At 36.8% G+C, this 23944-nt stretch overlaps 1 protein-coding gene and 1 long non-coding RNA gene across 7 annotated transcripts in view; one reads left to right on the forward strand and one right to left on the reverse strand.

The window, feature by feature from the left end:
- jing (AE binding protein 2 jing) overlaps positions 1 to 23944 on the forward strand; it is a 32186-nt gene that overhangs the window by 180 nt on the left and 8062 nt on the right. The window contains exons 1-6 of one of the 6 annotated variants that reach the window (XM_068375713.1): positions 1 to 1788; positions 17336 to 17515; positions 19245 to 19386; positions 20133 to 20156; positions 21468 to 21598; positions 21919 to 22055. The exon at positions 1 to 1788 is cut by the window's left edge and continues 180 nt beyond it. In XM_068375713.1, the coding sequence (XP_068231814.1) occupies positions 145 to 1788; positions 17336 to 17515; positions 19245 to 19386; positions 20133 to 20156; positions 21468 to 21598; positions 21919 to 21960 (2163 nt within the window). In that variant the 5' untranslated portion in view covers positions 1 to 144 and the 3' untranslated portion in view covers positions 21961 to 22055. Of the gene's footprint in view, positions 1789 to 17335; positions 17516 to 19244; positions 19387 to 20132; positions 20157 to 21467; positions 21599 to 21918; positions 22056 to 23944 lie in introns of those variants that run through there. The other 5 variants (XM_068375715.1, XM_068375709.1, XM_068375710.1 and 2 more) reach the window with 5 other exon arrangements.
- Positions 22815 to 23944, reverse strand: part of LOC137642823 (uncharacterized) — a 64325-nt gene continuing 63195 nt past the window's right edge. The window contains exon 3 of the long non-coding RNA XR_011044861.1: positions 22815 to 22947. This is a non-coding gene — a long non-coding RNA (uncharacterized lncRNA). The remainder of the gene's footprint in view (positions 22948 to 23944) is intronic.

Consider the following 23944-nt stretch of genomic DNA (forward strand, 5'->3'; position numbering starts at 1 on the left):
CCGTGTTCTTCCTTGACCAACTCTCCCCCGCCCCGTCCTGACGACCTCGACGATTTCTGTCCTCATCCCACCCACCCCACGCCCGCGCCAGGGGCTGCCTGCACAACGACGCCTCCCCCTGCCACAGGCCATGCAGGGCACCTGATGTGCATGGCGCCCAATGATGGGTCGGGCGTGCGGGTGGGGCGGAAGGGCGGTCACGACGGTGATCAGCTGATGGGCGGCCAGGAAGTTCACACGCCTCCTCACAAAGATCGTCCTCCAGACACCTCGACCCCCAGCACCCCGCCTCCCTCTTCTGCCACCTCCCTGGGAGGAGGGCGCGTGCACACGCGGCGTTCCCCTCCCGAAGAAGGAAGCCCGGGGAATCAGCAACTGTCTGAGAACCACCATGTGCACCTTCCTCACCGAAGGCGTCGCCCCGCCACGACTGTGGGTCACGCCCGAAAGCGCTCGGGGGAGGACGAAGGGCCTGGGTCGGGTTCCAACCTCCTGGGTATGGAGAGGCGCAGCAAAGTTGCCCGGGGCTCTGCCCCTACCTCGCCTCCGGCGGTCAACGGCTTGAAGCTCCTGAACGGGTGTGTCAATGGAATAGTGAACGAGGAGGTGAAGGCAGCCGCTCTCTTGGACCGACTGGCCGGCCTGCCGGGCGGGGATGACGTGATGATGATGGGCGTGGAGAAACGCGGGGGGCGTGACCAGCACAACAATCACCTCACGCGGAACAACCATCACCACCACAACAACCACCGTCACAACAACCACCTCCATAACAATCACAACCACAGTAACGGTCTCATTAAGGAAGTGCTTCAGAACGGCGTGGAACACTTGCTCGAAAAGAACGGCCTGAACGGACTGAACGGCAGTGTTGTCGGCAGGAGGGTGAACGGCACGGCGCCCAATACGCCCATGCCGCCGACTTCGGCCACCAGCCCGAATAACAACAATAACACATCTGTGGCTTCCCCGATGGGACCAAAGGCGGAGAAGAGGCTCAATGGGGTCCTCACACGACTGACGCCCACACACGCCCGTTACCTGCGTCGCGGCGTGGGTGGTAACCATACCAATGATAAAAATCACCTTCATACCAATAATAATATAGAACCGCCCACCTTATTGCCGCCCACACCCACAACCAAAGTGATTACACCCCACAGTGATAATTCATCCCCTTTACATCCCCTCAGTCATCCTCCCTCGCCTCCTATTTCCCCTCCTAGCCTCTTGACCTCCTCTTCCTCCTCCTCTTCTTCCTCTTCCCCTCCTTCCCCCTCTTCCTCCTCCTCCTCTTCCTCCTCCTCTTCTTCCACTCATCGTGCAACTCAGGGACTGCTCGTTATCCCGGATCCCCCGCCCCAGGGCTTAACTTTTAACTGTGATGCCGGGCTGACTCCGCCCACACCCTCATCTACCCCAACCCCCCCTCCACCCCCACATCATAATAATAATAGTAATAATGATAGTAGCACCAACACCACCACCCATCTCCATCACCACCACCATCACCATCATCATCACCACCCGCCTCCTCTTTCACCAACCCCCGCCCGATGTTCGGCCAAGTCGTCGCCTCCTCCCGCCCACAGCGCCAAGAGCAGGAGTAGCTCGGCCAGTAGCAGTAGTGGGGTGGGATCGTCGGCGCCCAGTTCCGGCACCTCCACGCCCACGCCCACGACCGTACGCTTTCCTCCGCCTCAGAAGAAGGAACCAGCTGACGTGTGTCGGTGGAGGGAATGCAACCTTACCCTCGACCCGGCCGCCTCCCTCTTGGAACATATACAGGTGAGAGTCTCTCTCTCTCTCTCTCTCTCTCTCTCTCTCTCTCTCTCTCTCTCTCTCGTCAGACTTTTTCTATCACTCGTGAGACTCCTCGTCTCTCGTTAGTCTCTCTCCATCTCTTCAAAGAGATTCCCTAGCACTCTCGTATCACTGTATTGCAATCATATTGCAATATATGGCCATTTCCTATGTTTTTTGTTCCTTAGCAATGGCTTCTCATATCCATCAATCTTATATGTCTCTCTCCATCACTCATAATTCTCTCTCTCTCTCTCTCCCCCTAACTCATAAATCTCTCTCCATCAATTATAAGTCTGTCTCCCCTACTTTTAAGCCCTTTCTCGTCACTTTTAAGTCTCTCTCTATCAGTTATAAGTCTCTCTCCCTCCCTTACTCATAAATCTCTCTTCATCAATTGTAAGCATCCTCCTCACTTCTAAGTACTTCCTCGTCACTTGTAAGTTCTCCCTATCAATTATAAGTCTGTCTCCAATACTCGTAAATATCTCTTCATCACTAGTCTCTCCTCTCACTCGTTAATCACTCTCCATCAATTGTAAGTCCGTCTCCATCACTTGTAAGTCCTTCCCCATCACTCTTAGGTCTCTCACCATCACTTGACTCTCCCCCTCACTCATTAATCTCTCTCCATCAATTGTAAGTGTCTCCATCACTTGCAAGTCTCTAAATCATAAATCCCACTGCGTCACTCTGGAATCTCTCCCCATCACTTGGAACTCTCTATCCAAATCACTCCTGTGAATTTCTCTCAATATCCCTCGGAAGTCTCTCCTCAACATTCATTACTCTTGGGAGTCTCTATCAATTGCTTGAGATCCTTCTAATTCATTCTTGCAAGTCTGTCCTAACCTCATGCGTCTTTTCATTAATATACTAATAGCTTCATGACTTGTTTCTCTACCACTTTTAGGAATCTCTCTTAATTTAGTCTTGTAGATTTGCATCATCTTAAAGGTAAGGAATTCTGTACTTTGTTGTCATTGCAATAAATTATGAACGATTATAATGCCATGGTTCTTTAAATTAGATATAGTAAAATATAAATTAGATTTGAGGTGGTTATAAATGATTTGTTTACATTGTCGTACTTTTAATTTTTCCAGGCGATTTATGATTCTCATATGGAAGGTTTCTTTAAAAGTATTTTATAACGAGTGCATTGGATAGATAAAAGCTTAATTATCTTCGTCTTTTTACAACACCAGGTGCTTCTTCCTTACACAAATTCTTGCGTATATCATCCATAGAATTAAATTAATCAGTCGTTGTTTCATTGTTAGTTTGTATTGCCCAACGCTAAGCGCATGCAAATTATAGGGCAGGGCATAGCATTAGAGATTTTACAGACGCAAGGCTGACATATGGAAATTATAACTAGATGGGCGTACATGTATATATATATATATATATATATATATATGTATATATATACATATATATATATATATATATATATAAAGTCTTCTTCTTTGTCTGCATCTTTTCCCATTTTTATGTGGGGTCGATGTTTCTGGTCAGCGTTCTCCATCTACCTCTGTCCCACATTTCATCACCGGTTAATCCCTTTGATCGAAGGTCATCCTTGATAGAGTCCATCCACCTTCGATATATATATATATATATATATAATGTGTTAGTGATAAATGGGATAAATTCATGTAAGTTTCAGGTGATAGCCATAGTTAAGTGAGTTACATGTATGTACCGTCAGTTCAGGTTCGAATCATGCCTGGGAAGATGCAATTATCATGAATTGACATTGCCGGTGGGGGGGGTGGGGGCGCTTTATTCCCGTGGCAGAGCGAAATAGATATTAAAAACTGTTTGGGTGTGTCCATGCTTAAAACTCATTTGGAATGCTCGATGTTTAGATACAATGAATTAGGAAAAAATTGAATAACGTATAAATGCAGAGATGTTTCTATAATATTTATATACTGTGTGTGTGTATATATCTATATATATATATATATATATATATATATTATATAATATATATACAATATATATGCGTTTATCTATACTGTATATCTATATATATATATATATATATATATATATATTATACTTTTTTGCCTTAGATATGATTTTTCATCAGTGTTAATCCTCTGTTTTTTAAATAGAGCGGGAGAATTGAAACCCTTTAGAAGCCAGCCGCTGGTGTAGGACACATGCTTTTGGTATTACGAAACTCATTTTAGTAATATAAAGTCACTTAATTGTATTCCAGAAAATCCTTTTTTTTTTATTCCATAATCTTTTGATTCTATATTAGAACTGTTCTAATTTATATTTTGTCAGGTTCCCTTCTCCAGACGGTCTGCCATTAAGCATTCATTGGGTAGCTTAGTGTACGTTTCATTTGATATATTCCTTGCACGTTATACTCTCTCCCATACACACATACGCACACACATGCCATATTTGGAAGTTAGCAAGAGTTCATGGACCCCACGTGAGAGAGAGAGAGAGAGAGAGAGAGAGAGAGAGAGAGAGAGAGATACAAGGATTTTGGATGTCTCAAAGACTTTTTGTCCATCCGCGGAGACTCCATTTACTCTTTGGTAGAGCGATTTAGTTTAAGCATTTAAAAAGTTCTTATGATCTTGTCATAACTTATTTTTGAACTCGTTTACCGTGTTACTGTTTATTACATCCGCTGGAAGTCTATTCAGAGAGAGAGAGAGAGAGAGAGAGAGAGAGAGAGAGAGAGAGAGATCCATCTATAAGTATTACAAGATTTAGTTATTTAACCCTCATTACTTCTTTATCTGCCGAATAAAGAAGAAAAGTATTATATTCGCTTGAAGAAACATAAAGAAAACTTGGAAGCTAAGTTTAGATGTTAGCATCTGCTTCAGTAATTACTAATCTGTGCAGAGATTAAAGTATTATACGTCGGTTTAAGAACAATTAAAATATTGATATGAGAGAAAAAGATATTTTCCACGGTGTAGTAGCATGTTGTTAGGATTGCGGTTTATAGTGATGGTGGAACGTAGTCTGAAGTGGTATCGTCCCCAACCGGTCTCTTTGGGTTAATTGTGAACTCTCGTCCCCAGCTCTTCTCTCGCTCTCTGTTTCACTTCCTCCCCCCCTCTCTCTGGGTCCCGTCTCTTCCCCCGCCCCCCGTGGTTCTCCATCCTATCTATACCCCCACCCCCACTATGTACGGTCCTCCTCCCCTCCTTGTCCCTCCGGTCCGTAGGGGAAAGAATTTCATCTTGGAAGGGCAATGCTTTGCTAAAGGAATTTAGAAGCCTAGGGATGGTTGCGCATTCTAAAAGGAGGCTATGTGTGCTCCTACAGGATAGCAGATGAAGTCGCCCCGCCAGTTATTGAGTTGTGTTTCAATATTTCTCTTTTAAAGTAAAACTAAACAATATTTTGTTAACTAGAGATATACTCTTGAACACATTGCACGGCCCTAACGCTGTATTAATTTGCGTATAGTGCGCTGGCGAAGAGGTTATTGGATCTTACGCTATGAGAGAGAGAGAGAGAGAGAGAGAGAGAGAGAGAGAGAGAGAGGAGCGTTGATCTTCTAAACTACTGTTGTTAGGGCGGGCCTAGATTTTTTTTTCTCTCTTAACGTATGTATGAGCCGATGCTCTTCCAGTGTCTGCGGTTTACAGCAGACCTTAAATAGCCTTTTTCCTGGTTCATTTCATGTCTCGTTTTACCCCGTGAGTGCTGTCGTAATTGCTGATTGGTTACGGAAAATGGACCACTAAAAGTGCGACTGGCAAGTTTAATCGGGCGGGAATTTCTGAGAATTCACCGGATGGCGGAGTTTTACTCTCCTCGAACATTGATTCTTTTTTCGTCTTTAGTTCAAAGAAATGTCGGTAGTTCTCAGGTTAATAACAATTGAGTGATACTTTTTATTGATTATCTCATTGTGATTAGAAACCGAATCAGGCCTGTGGTTTACTTGTTGCTGTGATTCAGTGGATTGGAAATGAGAGATAGATTACATGCTGGTCCCCATATTTGGGCAGGGTAAATGCTACCTGTAGGATTGTGAAGAGTAGATTTTATGATTATAATTGTATTTTGTTTCAAAGTGGAACATTTCTGTATATATATATATATATATATATATATATACGTACATATATATTGACGATGACGAATTAATCAAACGTTATTAATAGGTGTTGCCGAAGTCGCCTTTCTTAATATATGTCGATTTGATAAGAATTAACGGCTATCTTTCCTCATTCTTTAGATATTTATTACCTTCAATCACAATGCAGTGGATGCTAAATATATTAAACCGTATATCTAACATAGTATCGCTCGATTACATGACTTCTTGAACTTAAGATAAGCCGGGATTCGAACCTTCGTCTTTTTTTTAAATACAGTGGTGACAGTGACCTGTCCATTCCCGTATCAAACCTGTATTAAACCCAAAAGATATCACAACTGTATCAAGTGTAAGTTATAGATTATTCCCAATGTTAAAATAAATTGATTTTAACCGGTATTTGTGGCTTACTGTAAATCATGCGTTTTTATGATTAATGAAATACTTAAGTTAATCGGTATACTTTACTTTAAAGACTGCTCTCTACAGGACCTTTCTCAATTAATTTTGTCTTACACATTCTAAGGCATTAGGCATTTCTTACACAGCACATTGCTCGCTTATTGCCAAATCCACATTATCGAAGCACTTAGAGAACAAGAAAGTCTTCAGTTTCCTCTTCAAAGTCCTAATATCTTCAGTCTTTCAGAAATAGCAGATATAGCTGTTGGTTTCCTTATGTATTCGTCCCCTTGTCGGAATGTGAATGGTGTGGAGATTGTTTTACCTTTGCAAGAGAGAGAAAGAGAGATTCACCTGTATTACCTAAAGGGTACGAAGTTAATGGGAGTGAGTCCGTGTACTCCCCGTACCATGTGTCTTCAAGGGAACACTTTTACACTTAACACGGTCAGTGAGATCATGATAACATACATTTTTTCATGACAAATTTGAACCTCGCTCATAGGGTGAAAAGTTCATCTCTTTGTATTGCGTATGGAATGTAAATCAGTCGCTTGGATCGTAATTTGACTCGGGGAATGAAGATTGAAATAACCACTAATAGGTAAAAATGTGCTTTTGATATCTTGGCTCTATTTGTTTCGTGATTTTTATATTGTAGATTAGACGCCGGAAATGTATTTTTTCTATAATTTCTGCCTGTAAATCTTGAAAAGGGAATGTACCCTACTGCAGTTAGTTTTCATTTACTGTTTAGTATTTGAACGTAAACAAGTTAATTTTATTAATTGAAAAAAAAAAACTGCAAAACTTTCGTCTTCATTTTACAAAAGACAAAGTTAGCATATTATTCCCAATATGCCAATAAATAATTTCGTACTTGAATTTTAATATTAAATTAACAAAATAAAACCTTTAAACGTAAATAGCTTAGAATTTTATTCCTCTCAATTAATAAATTACGTCTTAAATTAACCCGCACTTTTATCAAATCTGGGTTATCAAATCAGGTTTTTTTTTTTTTTTATCAAATCTAGTTTCTTATTTTTTTTATGATTAATGAAATACCTGAAAGTTTGGAACCTTTTTGAAAACGATTTAATGAACTATATCGCCTTATGTAAACATCTTGCTAAATTTCATCTTCATATATAGTTAATCAAAACAATGTAAAAGCCATGCATGAATATTTCGTACAACCTGAACTTAATATGCAATAGGGTATTATTATTCCTGGCTATCCGCAATTTAAATGAAATTTAGGCTTTGTTGTTAATCATAAGATTTATTGCCAGTTACAAACTGTAGCTTTGGGGTTAGGATAAATCATGGCTGGATTATGAAATAACTTTTTTCTTTTTTCGTCTTTTGCTGGATTCACAGTAGAATCGAGGAGCAAACCGTCGTAGAAAAGTTGCTGCACTCTCATTCTCTCTCTCTCTCTCTCTCTCTCTCTCTCTCTCTCAAGGTGATCACCATCTTCGTAGTAGTGGAGTCATTATACAAGTGATTCTCTCTCTCTCTCTCTCCTCGTAGTGGTGAAACCATTATACAAGTAATATTCTCTCTCTCTTTCTCTCTCTCTCTCTCTCAAGGTGATCATCATCCTCATAGTAGTGGAACCATTATACAAGTAATTCTCTCTCTCTCTCTCTCTCTCTCTCTCTCTCTCTCTCTCAAGGTGATCATCATCCTCGTAGTGGTGGAACCATTATACAAGTAATATCTCTCTCTCTCTCTCTCTCTCTCTCTCTCTCTCTCTCTCTCTTTCAATTAACCCTAATACCATTTTCAAGTTTTGAACCTCTGCATTAGTCATTTTCCGTATAGGTGAACCTGCCGTTGTCTGCACATACCTGTCCCTCCGTTTCGCTTGGCATTCTTTAGAGCCGCCCGCCCCCATACCATTCCGCCCACGTTCTTACCCCCCTACCTTGCCCCCATCCTCCACCCCCTACCCTTACGCCCACCACCTCTACCAATCTCTCCCCCCCCCTCTCTCTCTCTCTCTGGTCCTCCTACCCTCACCCCAATTCCTTCTCTGTCCCAGCATCCATTCCCATAATCATCCCAACCTCATCTCTTGTCTGCTACTCTCTCTCCCCCTCCCGTTCTTCTGCTACAGCAGCCTCATGAAATGGTGGACTCTCTCTCTCCCTCTCTCTCTCTCTCTCTCTCTCTCTCTCTCTCTCTCTCTCTTCATAGTTTTATACGATAAGTTGTTTAATATGGCTAGTGATCTCTCTCTCTCTCTCTCTCTCTCTCTCTCTCTCTCTCTCTTTTCTCTCTCTTCTCTCTCTCTCTCTCTCTCTCTCTCTCTCTCTCTCTCTCTCATATTTTTATTCATATTATGATAAGTTGTATGTTTTTGATATGACTACCAAAAACAAGATTAAATCAGCAGTGTTGATGTTTGTTACTTGTTTCGCCTAAGTTTTAAAATAATAAAAGTACAAAAGTCTTGAATATCAATATAACATATAATTTAAGATAGACTTCTGGATTTGAACACCCTTGAATATTTGAAAATGAAAAAGTAGAATGCATAAAATTCCACGCAGAAATGTCTGTTTATTGGGTGAATATCTTTTAATCAATTTTTCATCTTTTATATCTTTTTATTTATAGCGCTAACTGACGTTTATATCCCGTAGATTTCAAACAGTCATCAATTATTTGTCGATTTTTGTCGGCATATCTAAATATTTTTCGTATTGTCTATTAGATTTAATATATTTTCCATCTAGTATTTTTATTTGTTTTATTATATTTTTATCGTTAGATTATTTTGCCTATTCGGCCTTTTATTTGCTTTTTTTATTATTTGACTGTTTTTATCATGTGTATAATTCACTAAGAGACGAGAACGTAGCCTGAAATGATATCAGCTTGAATGTAACAACAGCAATTGAGTGATAATGGCCCAGAGCATATATTTCTTCATTCAGTTATTTATCGCTTTGCGTGTTATTCTTTATTTTCTTTCCGTTTTATTCCAATTTACATTATATTCATTCTCTCCAGGCGACATGTGAAATACCTTGTTCCGGTGAAATACAATTGATTTATTAGACAAATATGTTCTTAATCCTTTCCACCTGACAGCCAGTATCGGCAGCTGTGCAATATTGTGTTAACGTGTCATTTGTCGTGATGATTTGACGCATGATTTGGTGCTTTCGACGCTCGAAATAGAATTATTTTAGGGTCGTACTTTTTAGGGGGGAGAAAATCTGCGGGAAATTAACAGACGGTTTCATCGCAGATATATGTTTATTTGAATGTGTTTATGCAACGATAGTACTTGTTTCATGTAACTTGACGTTCATGTCGGTATTTATGTATATTGTATACGTTTGTGTGCACTTCAGCCTCTTGTGTTTGAAAGTAATTTAAATATACTCTTGCTTTTAGTATGCATTGTAACGAAATATTCGTCTGGTGAAGTGGTATTTGAAACTAAAGTTCATACTTGCTGCAAACGCTATTTTGCTGAGCAGTTTAAAATAAGTATAGTTTTATAGTTTATCCGTTGTTCTGATTCAATTTTGTTATTTATCTTGATATGTTTTTTGTTTGTTATTTCTCTTATGGTTTAATCCTTACTTTTTTCGTCCGTGTTTGTTTCCTCTTTTGGAGTTTTTGGGCTTGTAGCACCATAATCCAGCAACTAATTTTTCAGCTTGGATTCTAACAATAATATAAAAGTAATGATAGTAATAGTTAATCTCTATCTTGTAGTAACCACTCATCGGATTCTGGTGTATATCTGACGAATAAGTAACCAATACCTATATAATGGATTATCTCTCTCTCTCTCTCTCTGATGTGTATATGTTCGGAATTGTCCAAAATCCTAATATTGTGTCCGTGAAATCATTTCTGGCAGGACACTACATAAGAAAAAAAAAACATTCCGTAAGCTATACCACAAATGTTGCACATACTGTACCATTAATTTTACCCTTTACATTCATCTTTCCTTTTATCCCATACTTTCATTTTACCTTTACATTTATATTATCCTTTACTTTCATCTTTCCTTTTATCCTATACTTTCATTTTCCTTTTACTTTTATCTTATCCTTTACTTTCATCTTACCTTTCATCCTATGCTTTTATTTTCCCTTTACTTTTATCTTATCCTTTACCTTTATCCTACCTTTTACCCTGTACTTTCATTTTACCTTATACTTTTTTTTCTGCATTTTTCCCATTTACTTCAATTCATGGTTGCTACATTTAAAGTTAGTGTCCCTTTCGAGAGTCATGGGACTTGTGAGAGAGAGAGAGAGAGAGAGAGAGAGAGAGAGAGAGAGAGATTTCATGCCGTCCTCTATCCTTCCCGTAACCCATTTTTTTTTTTACCTTTTCTTTTTCATTAATGTAGACGAAATCCTCTCAGGGCTCTCCTATTATAATACCGTATCCATTCTTCTTGTGGTTCCAGTGTTTGCTGGGTGTTCCATTGTTGTGTTCCAACAGGCTGAATTAACCAGGTGCCTCTTATACGTTCGTTCTGGCGTGTGTGGCCGTGTCTGCATTTCATTGGACAAGTGTAATGCTCTGCGAATATAAAGACTTGTTCGGGCTTTTTATGGGAATTGATTCACATCGTATACTCATGCGCAAGTCAGACACATAATATTATTCGTAATTTAACATTTGGATCGTATTCGTGTCCGATATGCATTCGTTATATGTATGCTTTTCAGCTTTTTTGTTTGTTATTTTTAATTATTTCGTATTGCTAATTTAAGTGCTTTCTTGATTTTTATTTATAAGTCTTTCTTATTTGTTATTTTCAATGCTTTCTTATTTGCTATTTTTAAAGCTTTATTTGTTATTTTAATGTTTTTTTATTATTTTCTTATTTTTCCTATTTGCTATTTATAATGATTTATAGTTTTTTATTTTTAATGCTTTCTTAAAAGTTATTTTTAATGCTTTCTTAAATGTTATTTTAATGCCTTCTTATTTGTTATTATTAATGCGTATTTATTATTAATGTAGTCTAATCCATTTACTTTTATGTATAATTGAATGTTGACTACCTATATTTAGAAATGAGGAAGCGATTTTAATAGCACTCGGGTACATTTTTGTGATTAGCTCTCTCCTCTCTCTCTCTCTCTCTCTCTCTCTCTCTCTCTCTCTCTTTAAATATGGTTTTAAGAAACTCGCAACTTCTCCTTCATGCGACATAGCAGTGAGATTCCGAGTAAGTCTGTTGAACCCAAAGCGTTACCTACGACCTTGGCAGGTGATTTGTACTGGCATGAATGATGGCACTATCGAGGCTTCTTGTACTTAAAGCAGCACTGCTTTGCCCCGGCAGTTCTCCTTAAGATGGAGAGGAACCTTTGGTACAAATGGGTTGGGTTTCTCACTGGATATAGATAGTTTTGGATTTATAAATTTTGATAATATATAGTTTTGGATTTATAGATTTTGGTAATAGATAGTTTTGGATTTATAAATTTTTGGTAATAGATAGTTTTGGATTTATAGATTTTGGTAATAGATAGTTTTGGATTTATAAATTTTTGGTAATAGATAGTTTTGGATTTATAGATTTTGGTAATAGATAGTTTTGGATTTATAAATTTTGGTAATAGATAGATTTGGATTTATAGATTTTGGTAATAGATAGTTTTGGATTGATAAATTTTGGTTTGTGTCTTTTTTTTTTTTTTTTAGAGATGTAGGGATATATATATATATATATATATATATATATGGTTGTGTTTAGGTTTAAAGGCCATCATGAATGGCAGAGGCAAGGGACAGTGACATTTCCCTATCGAGCAGGACAATGCCCCAGAGTCTGTCCATATATGCTCGTATGATCAGCGCCCAAGTCAACTCTCCACCCAAGCTAGGACCAAGAAGGGCCAGGCAATGGCTGCTGATGACTCAGCAGTTAGACCTATAGGCTCCCCATCCTTAGCTCACAAGGATGGTGAAGCTGCAGTTACCAAAGAAACTAATGAGTTTGAGCAGGACTCGAACCCCAGTATGGTGTTCACCAGTCAGGGACGTTACCACATCGGCCACCACAGCAGTTTATTAATCTTGCAGGTGTCGTTGAACGACAGATGACTGCGTACTTTAACTATTTTCACTTTGGTCCTTTCCAGTTTCCTGTAAGGTACTCTTGAATTCTGGGCTCGAAGTTCTTAAGATAATAAGAGATAGCCATTGTGAAATTATTCCTCTTATTGTTCTATCCATTACAGCGAGCTTTCGAACTGTGCTCCGTCCATGATCATGCTAAACTAAAACCTAAATATGTCACGCACGCACAGGGGAAGAGGGAGTAGTCATACACCTTTACATTTCTGAAACCACACGCTCCCACAAATTGCCACACCAGCGGGTTGTAGTTAGAAAAGGGTTGAAATAGTGTGTGCATATCTAAATATGAAATTTTTGACAGATTAGGTACACTAGATATTAACTAGTGTGTGAGTGTTATACAAAAAGCCAATTTGTATAATCAAACGAGCGATTCATGATATAAGAAAATTGTTCTTAAGCGTTTTCTTTCTCCCCCGTTCCCTCTTAAAGTCTTGCGTAAAAACAAAGTGGTTTTTAGCACAGAGAGAATTTATGAGTAATGCCGGCGCTATTAAGTGTATGGGTATAGCTTCAAGCCCTTCTAAGGGAGGTTGGTTTGTCACGCCCTATGGTGACGTTTATATGGGCATCGTAACAGAATTATGGTGTCATGGGTAAACCACCCGTGAACTTCTAAATAAGGATTTTTTTCAGTATGGTTTAATTTTGATAGAACGCAACAGAATGTTTTTCTTCTCGTACTAATTTATTTTAGTGCTACATTTTAAGCGAAACCATAATTCGGTTAAACCAAGTGAAACATTTTTTAAAAATACCTTATGTAAAAGATGGGTCGTGCAAGTCTCTCTCTCTCTCTCTCTCTCTCTCTCTCTCTCTCTCTCGGTGCTAGCTTATAAGGAAAACTTACATGCCCTTTTGTGTTCTGATATTTACATTTACCTTGAAAGTTATATACATTCCAGATTTAATTAAGAATTTGTTCAGTATCTATTTGATCTATGCATTTTTTCGATGTTCCAGGGAGATCATTTATCAAGGCAAGCTGCTAGGTCCTTAGTTATATAATACCGGATAATTAAAATAAATGATAGCGACTCTTATTATTTCTCATGCGCTCCTGGACAGCAAGAGATCTTAGTAATAAAATTATTCATTAATTATTTTTCTTAATAAATTTAACTTTCTGTAATTTTATGTAATGAGCCGAGGAGAGCATCGTAATATTACCAAAATAATTCAAAGTAAAATATCTCAGAATAATTTTTTTTTTTTTTTTTTTGTACCTTGAAAACCAGTGGGCCTTCTTAACAAAGCAGAGCTCTATTTTAATGTAGAATTTTTTTTTCCTCCTCTTCCGTCTTGACGGGGTCCTTTGTTGAGACTAGAAATTGGCTTCATTTTCGGCAAATCTTTTGTGTAACATCGGCCCGACGGAGTCTAAACACAATTTTCGTAGACAAATTGAATTTTGTCTCGTTTAACTCCCCCACCCTTTGATATGCCACAAGGAAAATTTTTACTGTATTTTTGCACACACACACACACACACACACACATATATATATATATATATATATATACCTACTTTTTTTAAAGTAGAAGACTTTTTGTATGCCAAGTCTGGTTTTGATTTTATAAGACTTAAGACGAGTACGTACTTTTTGGCCGTAAAACCCAGCGGGCCAAGGTGTAACAGGGGGAAAAAACGGCAGTTACACCACGAACTTGAAATAAATAAATAAAAAAAAAAACTGAATATGGAAAAGAAAACGATGAAAGGTTGAAATGCGCATTTTCATTGACTTCTGTCTTTCATGTGCTGTAGAATAAGTTTGTGGCTTTATTAATATTGAATGAAGCCTTCGTAATTTTCTTTCACCAATGAGCCAATTTCCCAAACTTGTAGAGATGGCTCATTAGAAAAGCAAGTTACTATAGCGTTCATCCCATAACTGATGTATTACTCAGAAAATTTTATTAAAAGGTTATACAGCAGGTGGACCATATATATATATATATATATATATATATATAAATAAAAGTTACTTTACTTTCAGGGCTGCTTTTCTGGTTTTATACTGCAGGAGAACCCTTCTCTCTACAGGACCTTTCGTAATTAATTTTATCGTATATATTCCAAGGCATTCAGCATATGTTGCTCGTTTATTGTTAAATCCACACTAGCGAAACACTTATACAGAAAAAGAAAACCTTCAGTTTCCTCTTGAAAGTCTTAATATCTTTAGTCTTTCGAATGCTAGTGGGAGCTTACATGTATAGTCTTGGGGCCGCATATTGAAAGCTCTGGAACCTACAATAGACATATATCTTGGCTCCAATAATTTAAAACCATCTGTAACTATTCTCGTGTCAACACGATTTGTTGGCTGCACAATATGTAGCAATTCTCTTAGATATTTTGGACTTACGGTTCTGATAATTTACTGGGTTATTGGTACATATTCTAAAATCAATTTTTGCTTTAATATGCATTCAGTGTAAATCAATTAGTCCGACCGGTCCTTTCTCTGGGTGGGACACCTTTTATCAGAACCAGATAAATTGGTTAAAATGTTATACAGTAGATGACCAGGAAAACTACGAACATTCATTAAATTGTTCATTTCGTAGGTACACATTAGTTAATGTATTAGTTTCTCTCAATATCACGCCCATGTTATGTAATGAAGTGGATGAAATTTGCGTGCCGGCTGCATTTTGCGTGTCGTCAGTAGGGTTCGTGCGTTGCAGTACCAATAACCATCACAAGGGGGTAGTGACCGAGCCACCGAGGTCGCCCTGGGCCCTGCTCTCACTCTCTTTAGTCCCGCTGCTCACTTTTTGCACGTAACCAAACGCCCTCCTCTCCGTAATGGCGCTGAGTCGGTACTTTAATTTCATTCGAAATCCTTTGTTTATTCATATGAAGGACTTTGATACGTGTTAGGAAAAGGAGTCACACACATACACAGCGTCACATAATTTCTTCCACTCTGTATTATGTCTGGTAAGTGTCTGGCGTGGCGCGCGTCCTCAGTCCCGTCAAGGTCACACACACACGATGCGCGGATGACGTCACTTTTTGGCTCTCGGATTCACCCAGTCAACGCACTCGGTCTGTTGGTGGGCGGAGTCCGGTCGACCAATCATCAGCCTTCGTTGCCGTGACGTAACTCTTACACAAGAAGACCCATACCAATACAGTGGTTTAAAGCGATGCATATGTCTTGGTGAAAACGATTTCGTAATATTTATGAAAGACTTGATGTTGCCAGAGATGCATTAGGGCCGAGTATTGTAACACTTGTTTGTGAAGTACCGAGACGCGTACCTGCCAGAGGTGGAATCTTTCCCGTTAACTGAGGTTATATTTGTTGCTTATCTGGATGACCATTGATCTTTGGTACTTACGTGGCAACAATGTTTACGGTAGTGTGAACTTGAACTAAACTCTCTCTCTCTCTCTCTCTCTCTCTCCTCTCTCTCTCTCTCTCTCTCTCTCTCTCTCTCTCTCTCTCTCTCTCTCGCCTAGGCTTGTTTCCAACTTTAATTGGGTATTTGAAAAGGAATATGGTTTTATAACCATAAACATGATAAAGTTATTCAACGTCGTGGCCTAAAAGAATAAATGCCATTTTAAATTGTAGACTTTTGAAATGTCTGTTGACACTATGTAGGTGAAGTATTTTAAGAGGGAGATGAAGTAAACATTTCACATGCAGAGTATATTCTGTATACACACAGACACACACTATATCTATATATATATATATATATATATATATATATATATATATATATATATATATATATATATATATATATATATATGGGAAAGATTAAAATTTTACTGGGTCACTGATTGAAGATATTGTAGACTTGAAATGTCTGTTGACACTATGTAGGTGAAGTATTTTAAGAGGGAGATGAAGTAAACATTTTACATGCAGAGTATATTCTGTATACACAGACACATACACACACACACTATATATATATATATATATATATATATTATATATATATATATATATATATATATATATGGGAAAGATTAAAATTTTACTGGGGCACTGATTGAAGTTATTGTTCAGCAACCAAGTTAACGGTGGTCTCACTGTATAGCATAATATTTAAGGTAGCTGTGCAGCAGTAATTTAATTTTTCAATTCTTTTTATTAAGTAAAACACTGACGCAGATGAAACATGATTGAAGTAAGCCATTGTATGAGAATTTCTTTAAGAAACTTTAATTATATAATTATCTATCATTCTGGTGTGTCATGAGAGAATGGTTAGAACTTATGAATGTGAAGATGTTCTACATTTAGCATTCTTTGGAATAGTACGTATGCAAATCATCTAATTGGTCTAATATCTCTTTTTTTTTTTTTTTTTTTTTTTGGTAAAGTATAACTCTTGACTATGATCTGGTTTATAAAAATTTCTATATGATTGATATCTGCTTAATTCTTTTTTTAATTATTCAAACTTAGAAGTAAAAAATGCCGTCTTCAAATTAATTTATGGATCTTCCCTGTATGAAAATTACTTTCCTGACATATGAAAATAAGTAGTTTCTATTACTAATAAAAAAATCAAATCATCCATTATTGTGTTCACTAAATGTAGTGTTTCAGCATTTCTTGCTTCGAAAAATAAAAATATCTATTATTGTTTACTATATATATTGCCTCAGGTTTACTTGCTTCTAAAAATGTAAATATCCATTATATATATATTGCCTCAGTTTTTCTTGCTTCTAGAAATCAAAAGATTATCCATTATTGTTTTCACTAAATATACCGTAGTATATTGCTTTAGCTTTTCTGGCTCTTGAAAACCAAAATTTTATCTATTATTGTATTCACTAAATAAATTGTCCCAACTCCCATCATTCAACTCATTGGAACCTTTTCCCCTTGAAATTCTAATGACTTTTTATCCTTCCAGGCTGTGCACGTGGAGGGTCAGCTGGAAGCCGAGAGCTTCCGGTGCTTGTGGGTGGGATGCAAAGTGTACGACAAGGCTTCCTGCTCGGTGTCCTGGTTGGAAAGACACGTCCTCACACATGGAGGACACAAACCTTTTAAATGCATCGTTGACGGCTGTGGTCAAAGATTTTCGTCACAGGTTAGTCTCCTTTTTTCATGCAAGAAAATGGCATTTCTCTCAATAATCTTCCCAATGTAATAAAGAGCAAGTTTAAAGGTCTAAAGGCTGCTCGTGAATGGCAAAGCGAGGGACAGTGACATTGCCTTATCAAGCAGGACAATGCCCTAGAGACTGACCATATGATCAATGTCCAAGCCCCCCTCTCCACCAAAGCTAGGACCAAGGAGGGCCAGGCAATGGCTGCTGAAAACTCAGCAGATAGACCGATAGGCTCCCCTAAACCCCCCATCCTTAGCTCACAAGGATGGTGAGGTTGCAGCTACCAAAGAAACTAACAAGTTTGAGCAGGACTTGAACCCCAGTCTGGCGATCACGTAGTCAGGGCCGTTTTATATATATATATATATATATATATATATATATATATATATATATATATATATATATATATATATATATAAAAACAAACAGTATTCGGTCATGGTCAGACATATAACTACTGTTTCTCCCTCACCCTCCGGTGGGGATATGAGTAGTCATACCCTGGCGACAAAGGTCTATGTGCATATTCATCTAAATATTTAGCCACCATTTTTGACGGGTCGCGTACACTAGTAAAGATTATTAGTTTACTGAAACAGGATTCTCCATAAAGGAGTACATGTTCACAAATATTCATCTAGCTAAAGGGCGACCTGCAGGATCTGCCACAAAGTAGACGAGCTAAGTAAGGGTCACGTTGAATTGTGCAATAGTTTTCCTCTAGAATTTTCAAACATTCCTCATTGCAATTTCAGAAAACTAGTGAGTTTCAAAATAAGGCAAGAGATCATTCTTACAATAGAATGTTGCCAAGTAGTCTTAATCTCACAGTTTGCACCCTCCAAAATTTTAGATAATCCAGTTTTGTCACTACCAATAAACTTAATCTAAAACTAATTGTGTTCCACCCATTTGGTTTTACTGATAATTATTAGAAAGGAAAGGTTGCAGAATAGGTATAAAAGTTGTCGACAGATGGTTGCAGAGTCATCAGCAGCCATTATCCAAAACTCCCTTGTCCTAGCTTAAGTAGACAAGGACGTGAACCCTTACATTTGTATAAATTCAATTAGAGGAAATATTGCAATAGCACAAAGACTTGTCCCTTGCTTCAACCAGTCATCTTTAAACCTTTAAGCTATGAAATTATATATATATATATATATATATATATATAGATAGATAGATAGATAATAGATAGATTATATTATATATATAATATATATTATACAGTATACATATATATATATATATCTATATATATATATATATATATATATATATATGTATATAATTAGGGTTCATTTCTTTGTCTGGCAACAATAACCTCCTTGGTGAAATTATTTTATTGATTTGGTCTTTAATTAATGTTTGCAAAACATGTAAAATCTATACGTTACTTCTGTTCCTGATTTATTCCTTCCATCTTGTTGTCCAGCTTCTTAATTTTCACTACATACCAATAACGGCAGGGTTTTACCCCCCTTACACATGGACACTGAATGGCCTTCCAGGCATGTTCTACGGACCAAATTCACAATTCTATTCCCTTCACATTTTAGTGATGAGATTATTTCATGTATTATTCCTTTATTGTTATATGTTATTACAGCACATTAACGAATTGTTATAAACAGTATGAAGTTTTGCCTTTAAATGAAATGGCAAAATCAAGGAAATACTAATTCTTACATTTTATTTTCAGACTGCTTTAGGGAGACATGTGAATCATCATTTTAATTCTACGGCAACAACCCCTTCTCCAAGGCCGCCTTCACAACCATCCCCCTCAAAACTTATACGAAAAAATGGACGGAAATGTCGATATAGAAAAAAGCCTTGGTCAGGTATGTTGAACGAAGCCCTGATAATTTTTATTCCTTATATTTTGTAAGAAGTAGAATAGTTCAAAATTTTTAGTTCATAAGTTTTTGAGAATCTTGACTAAAAAATATGTCCAGTATTCCAAAATTAGAGAAACAATATTCTAAATTTCAAAGCCCTCGTCCTAATGGGTATTGGGTTTTCATCACAGGAATTGTATACTGTACAGGGCCAGGTTCCTATTAGTATGATAGTAATGTACAGGAATTGTCTACTGTACGGGGCCAGGTTCTTATTAGTACAATAGCATTGTACAAGAATTGTATACTATACAGGATCAGGTTCTTATTAGTACTATAGCATTGTACAAGAATTGTATACCGTAAAGGGCAAGGTTCTTATTCAATAGTACTGTATTGTTCAATAATTGGGTACTTTACAGGGCCAGATTCTTTTTAGTACAATAGTAAAGTATAGGAATTGTATACTGTATGGGGCCAGGTTCTTATAATAGTACAGTAATTTACTTTGAGGTTAAGGTAAATGTAATTTTGGTCTGTATTTCCTGAAACTAGCAGTTCTCGTGCCATAATGTATAAAGTCAAGAGTCATGTCTTGATCTCAAGGTAACATTTTGTTCATGCAATACATTATATTTAAATTAAATTAGGATTTGACTTAAAAGATTTCTTGCCTTTTGAACAATAGGATTGTTTATAAGATATGTAGTCAGTATCTGATATATTACTTCTTCTTCTGTCAATGCCAGACTCAAGGGCTAAAGTTCCAGTCCGTAAGTAGATCTTTGCTTAAAAAAAATTGATTGATCACGCTTTATGTCCAAATTTTTTTAATGATGGTAGTCCAATACCTGGATTTTTTTGTTGATTTTAGCAGTTTTTAGGTTTCCTTCCTGCACCTTTTATTCGTATTTACTATCACGTGTTCCTTTACTCAGGTTTTATTTTGCGTGTGAAATATTTGTTATTTTTGTGGCAATTTTTGTTGTAAATAAGCTTTTATGAATAATAGCTAATGTGATCTGTACTGTATATAGCACACATCGAATACTTCATTGTCTATAAAACGTTTATTTTGAATATGGTCATGCGCACAATTTCAAAATGCCAATAAATTTATCATTACTACAGCATGTAATAAGTGTACAAGTAACTGTCATTATAAAAGTCAGTTTTGTAACCTAACCTTTTTGTTTTGTATGTTTGTTACAATGTCACACATATCAGTAATGATATTCTCCAGTGAAGTAATCAGTAGGAAATACAGAAAGTTATGATACAGTTTCCGACATGTTGACTTATTAAACACATGTCAGCATTGAAATTGAGCTAAGTAAAAGTATAGGATAAATTACAAAAAAACTCCAAAAGTAGTTTTCCTAAAAAATGCTTTTAATATCTTAGGAAAGAACAATAGATTGATTTAATAGAACCACAATTGTTTGCAGTAGCCATTTGATATACTAGTTGTGTTGTCATGTTTTATATAATTAATTAATTTAATACACTTAGTTTTTTTTTAAACGTTTCTGAATAATTAGTGCTAGATCAAGTTCTTTACTTTATAAAGTATATTATTATTATTATTATTATTATTATTAATGGAAACACTATAGTACACATTAATACATATGGTGTGTAGTGTCTGTGGTTCATTAGGAATTGGGTGCGTTAGCATAGGAAAATTGCCCCTCTGAGTTTTATGTTGGCTATTATACCTCTGCATTTTTTCTTTGATGCTTCTTGGTTTAATGTAGCATGTAGAATTTTTCTAAAATCAGCTACATTTGCTTATTTGTATCTGCACATTCTGACTTGAGCTCCAAATTTCAAATATATTTTTCTGTAAACAAACTTTATAATTACAGTGAAATTTTTCCCATAGCTTTAAAATTAATTATACTTCATTAATGCTAAATTATGATAAGAAAATGTAGGTAGGGTTTCACTTTTTCAATAATTAATTAATGTACAAAATTTTGTCTCAAGCATAAAGCATACAGTTTATTAGATGGAAATTTGTTATATTTACATTTATGAATGAAAGAATCCTCTAGATCCTCTCTGATACATTTTTATTTCAGCAGCTCGCATGTTCGACGTGTTTGATGTGGGCGTCATGGAGCGGGTTCGTTGGAGGCTGATGTGCGTAACTGAAGTGCAGAATGGAGGTATTCCTCAGGCCCCTAATAATGCCTTCACTGTCAGACCTCAGGTATAGTGTTGTTGTTCTTTGGTCTGCTTAGCTTAAATGAAATACTGTAGCAGATCATACATGGTTGCATCCTCAAAGGATGCCAAAAAAAAAAAAACATTCATGGTGACATAAAACTTTAAAGTTGATTGGGAAACATGAATAGAACACTTCTTTCAAGTCACATATTGAAAGTCATGTGTGACATGGCTTCCCTACTGCTTTAACATTTATATACTTGATCATGAGATATGGTAAAAAACTTACATTATATTATATACTTCATAATTATGATGTAATAATAACCAAATAATTTGCGATGTGTATCTTTGTCAAACTAGTTAAGTAATTGGATGGTGTCCTGTGAAAACAGTGCATTATGAAGACGCTGGAGGATACCACAGCATCAAGTAAAACTGCTTGATAGCACGGCATTGGCAAGGGGCTGCTCTACCTAGACTATGCGACATTTTGAAAAATTATTATAATTGCGATTATGCCATATATGTAAATGTTGTTACATTGTTTAACTAATTTTTATCAGGTACCAATTGCATATTTGACAGATGGTGTTGCTTAATCTAAAGTTAGTATTTTATAAGGTTGTTATATGAAAATAAATGCAACCTTTTTTGGGAGGGGCATCCATTTAATTCCTTCTAGAGAAAGCAAAATTTTATTTTCTGCTATTGTCAATGTAACAAGGGCATAAAAGAAAAAGAAAATAAAAAGTGTAGGTAAAAAGTGTGCAATAAATCCCGGAGAAAGTGAGATCTACCAACTCATCTAGCATGTAATATGTATCATCTTCCCAAGGTAAAACCATTTTTTTATGACAAAAAATATTACACAAACCCATTAAACTCCTAAAACTCCATAATTATGTCTCAAATGTTTTTAGTATCGCCAATCCTTTCAATTGGTCGAAGAAGGCAATAGCGTCTACGTGTGGACTTCTGAACCCACAGGCATATATTACCCAGTAACCTCACTGTGTAAATCATGTGCAAGGCAGCAGTATATGAGGGGCTGTGTGTAGAGCTCTCATTACAAGATTAATGAGTTTGTATGAAGAAATTTGTTTTGTGCCAACAGTTTGTTTCACGAAAACCTGATTAATGGGCATGCTGTGTTAAAAAAACTGAAATTTAGTTAGCAATGCTGTAGTCTATTTTAGTGCTTATGTAAATACATCCTCGAACAGTTCTTTTGGATAATAATTAAAGCCAAAGTAAATATACACTCATTTATTGTAGCTCAAAATTTGTAATTGATAATTTTAACAATTATGTGAATATACTTCATGGTCCCCGGGTTGATCTTAGAAAAAAATATGCTTGCTCTTCTTTCTCTGGATGAAGACGGTTTCTCTGAGGTAATGATACAACGATACAGAAATTATAAGTATGCACCTTGAATCATAGGGGCAGTGAATAATTGCAGACAGTAAAATGCATATGATTATAAGACAATATCTGTATATACAGGCCTGTATGACAATTAAATTTACGCATGTATAAAGTATACTGTATTTATACATAATAAATAGCAATTGACACCGCCTTAATAAGAAATGAGGAGATATTGCCAAACTTGTAAATAAAAATGCCACATTTGAAGAGAAGCAAAGGCTTATGGTGGGTATGCAAGACCTGTACATACTATTTTATGTAGCATGGAAAGTGGAGGAACTTTAGATAATGTATGGCCTTGGAATGCCAAGATTCATGGCTGGAATATAGTGGGGAGATCAGAGAATTAGTAGAAGTTTATGTCCAGAAGCTGGAACAAAGGCTATAAACTCAGATTTGGTATGGTTTGGACATAAGATGAGAAGGGAAAAGGAGAAATTGGTAAAAATATATGGAAGTTGCTGAACCAAGACGTCTATGGAATAGCCCAAAAATAGTGAATAAAATGGGCTAAATGAATAATGGTGAGGATTGATATCACTGCTTATTCTGGGAAAAGTTGATGTAAAATTTTCACGATGATTATATCATTATCGTTATCAGTTTTGCAAAACAGTGATAAGCATACTAAATTTATTTGATCATTGCAAATATTTATTGTGGAGCAATATACTTGCAAAAAGAGGAATCCAAGGATGCAACATTGTGCTAAGTTCCACAGGGGTGAGTGAGGCCCGAAAAATTATATTTTAGACTTGTCACAAAACAATCCGCCTTAAATGTGCTCCACCAATTTCAATGAGCCAAATATTCTCTTTGGTAGCTTATGAATGGAGCCTTCCATGTGGTGGAAGTTTTTGGCTTATCTTATAACTCCTGGAAAGTTTCATTTTGTTATGAAGAGGGTCTGCAAATGTCTGCCTATCACCAGTACTAATTGAAGAAGTAGGGAGAC

Source organism: Palaemon carinicauda, chromosome 6, assembly GCF_036898095.1.
Source record: "Palaemon carinicauda isolate YSFRI2023 chromosome 6, ASM3689809v2, whole genome shotgun sequence".
In the NCBI taxonomy this organism is placed as follows: Eukaryota; Metazoa; Arthropoda; class Malacostraca; order Decapoda; family Palaemonidae; genus Palaemon; species Palaemon carinicauda.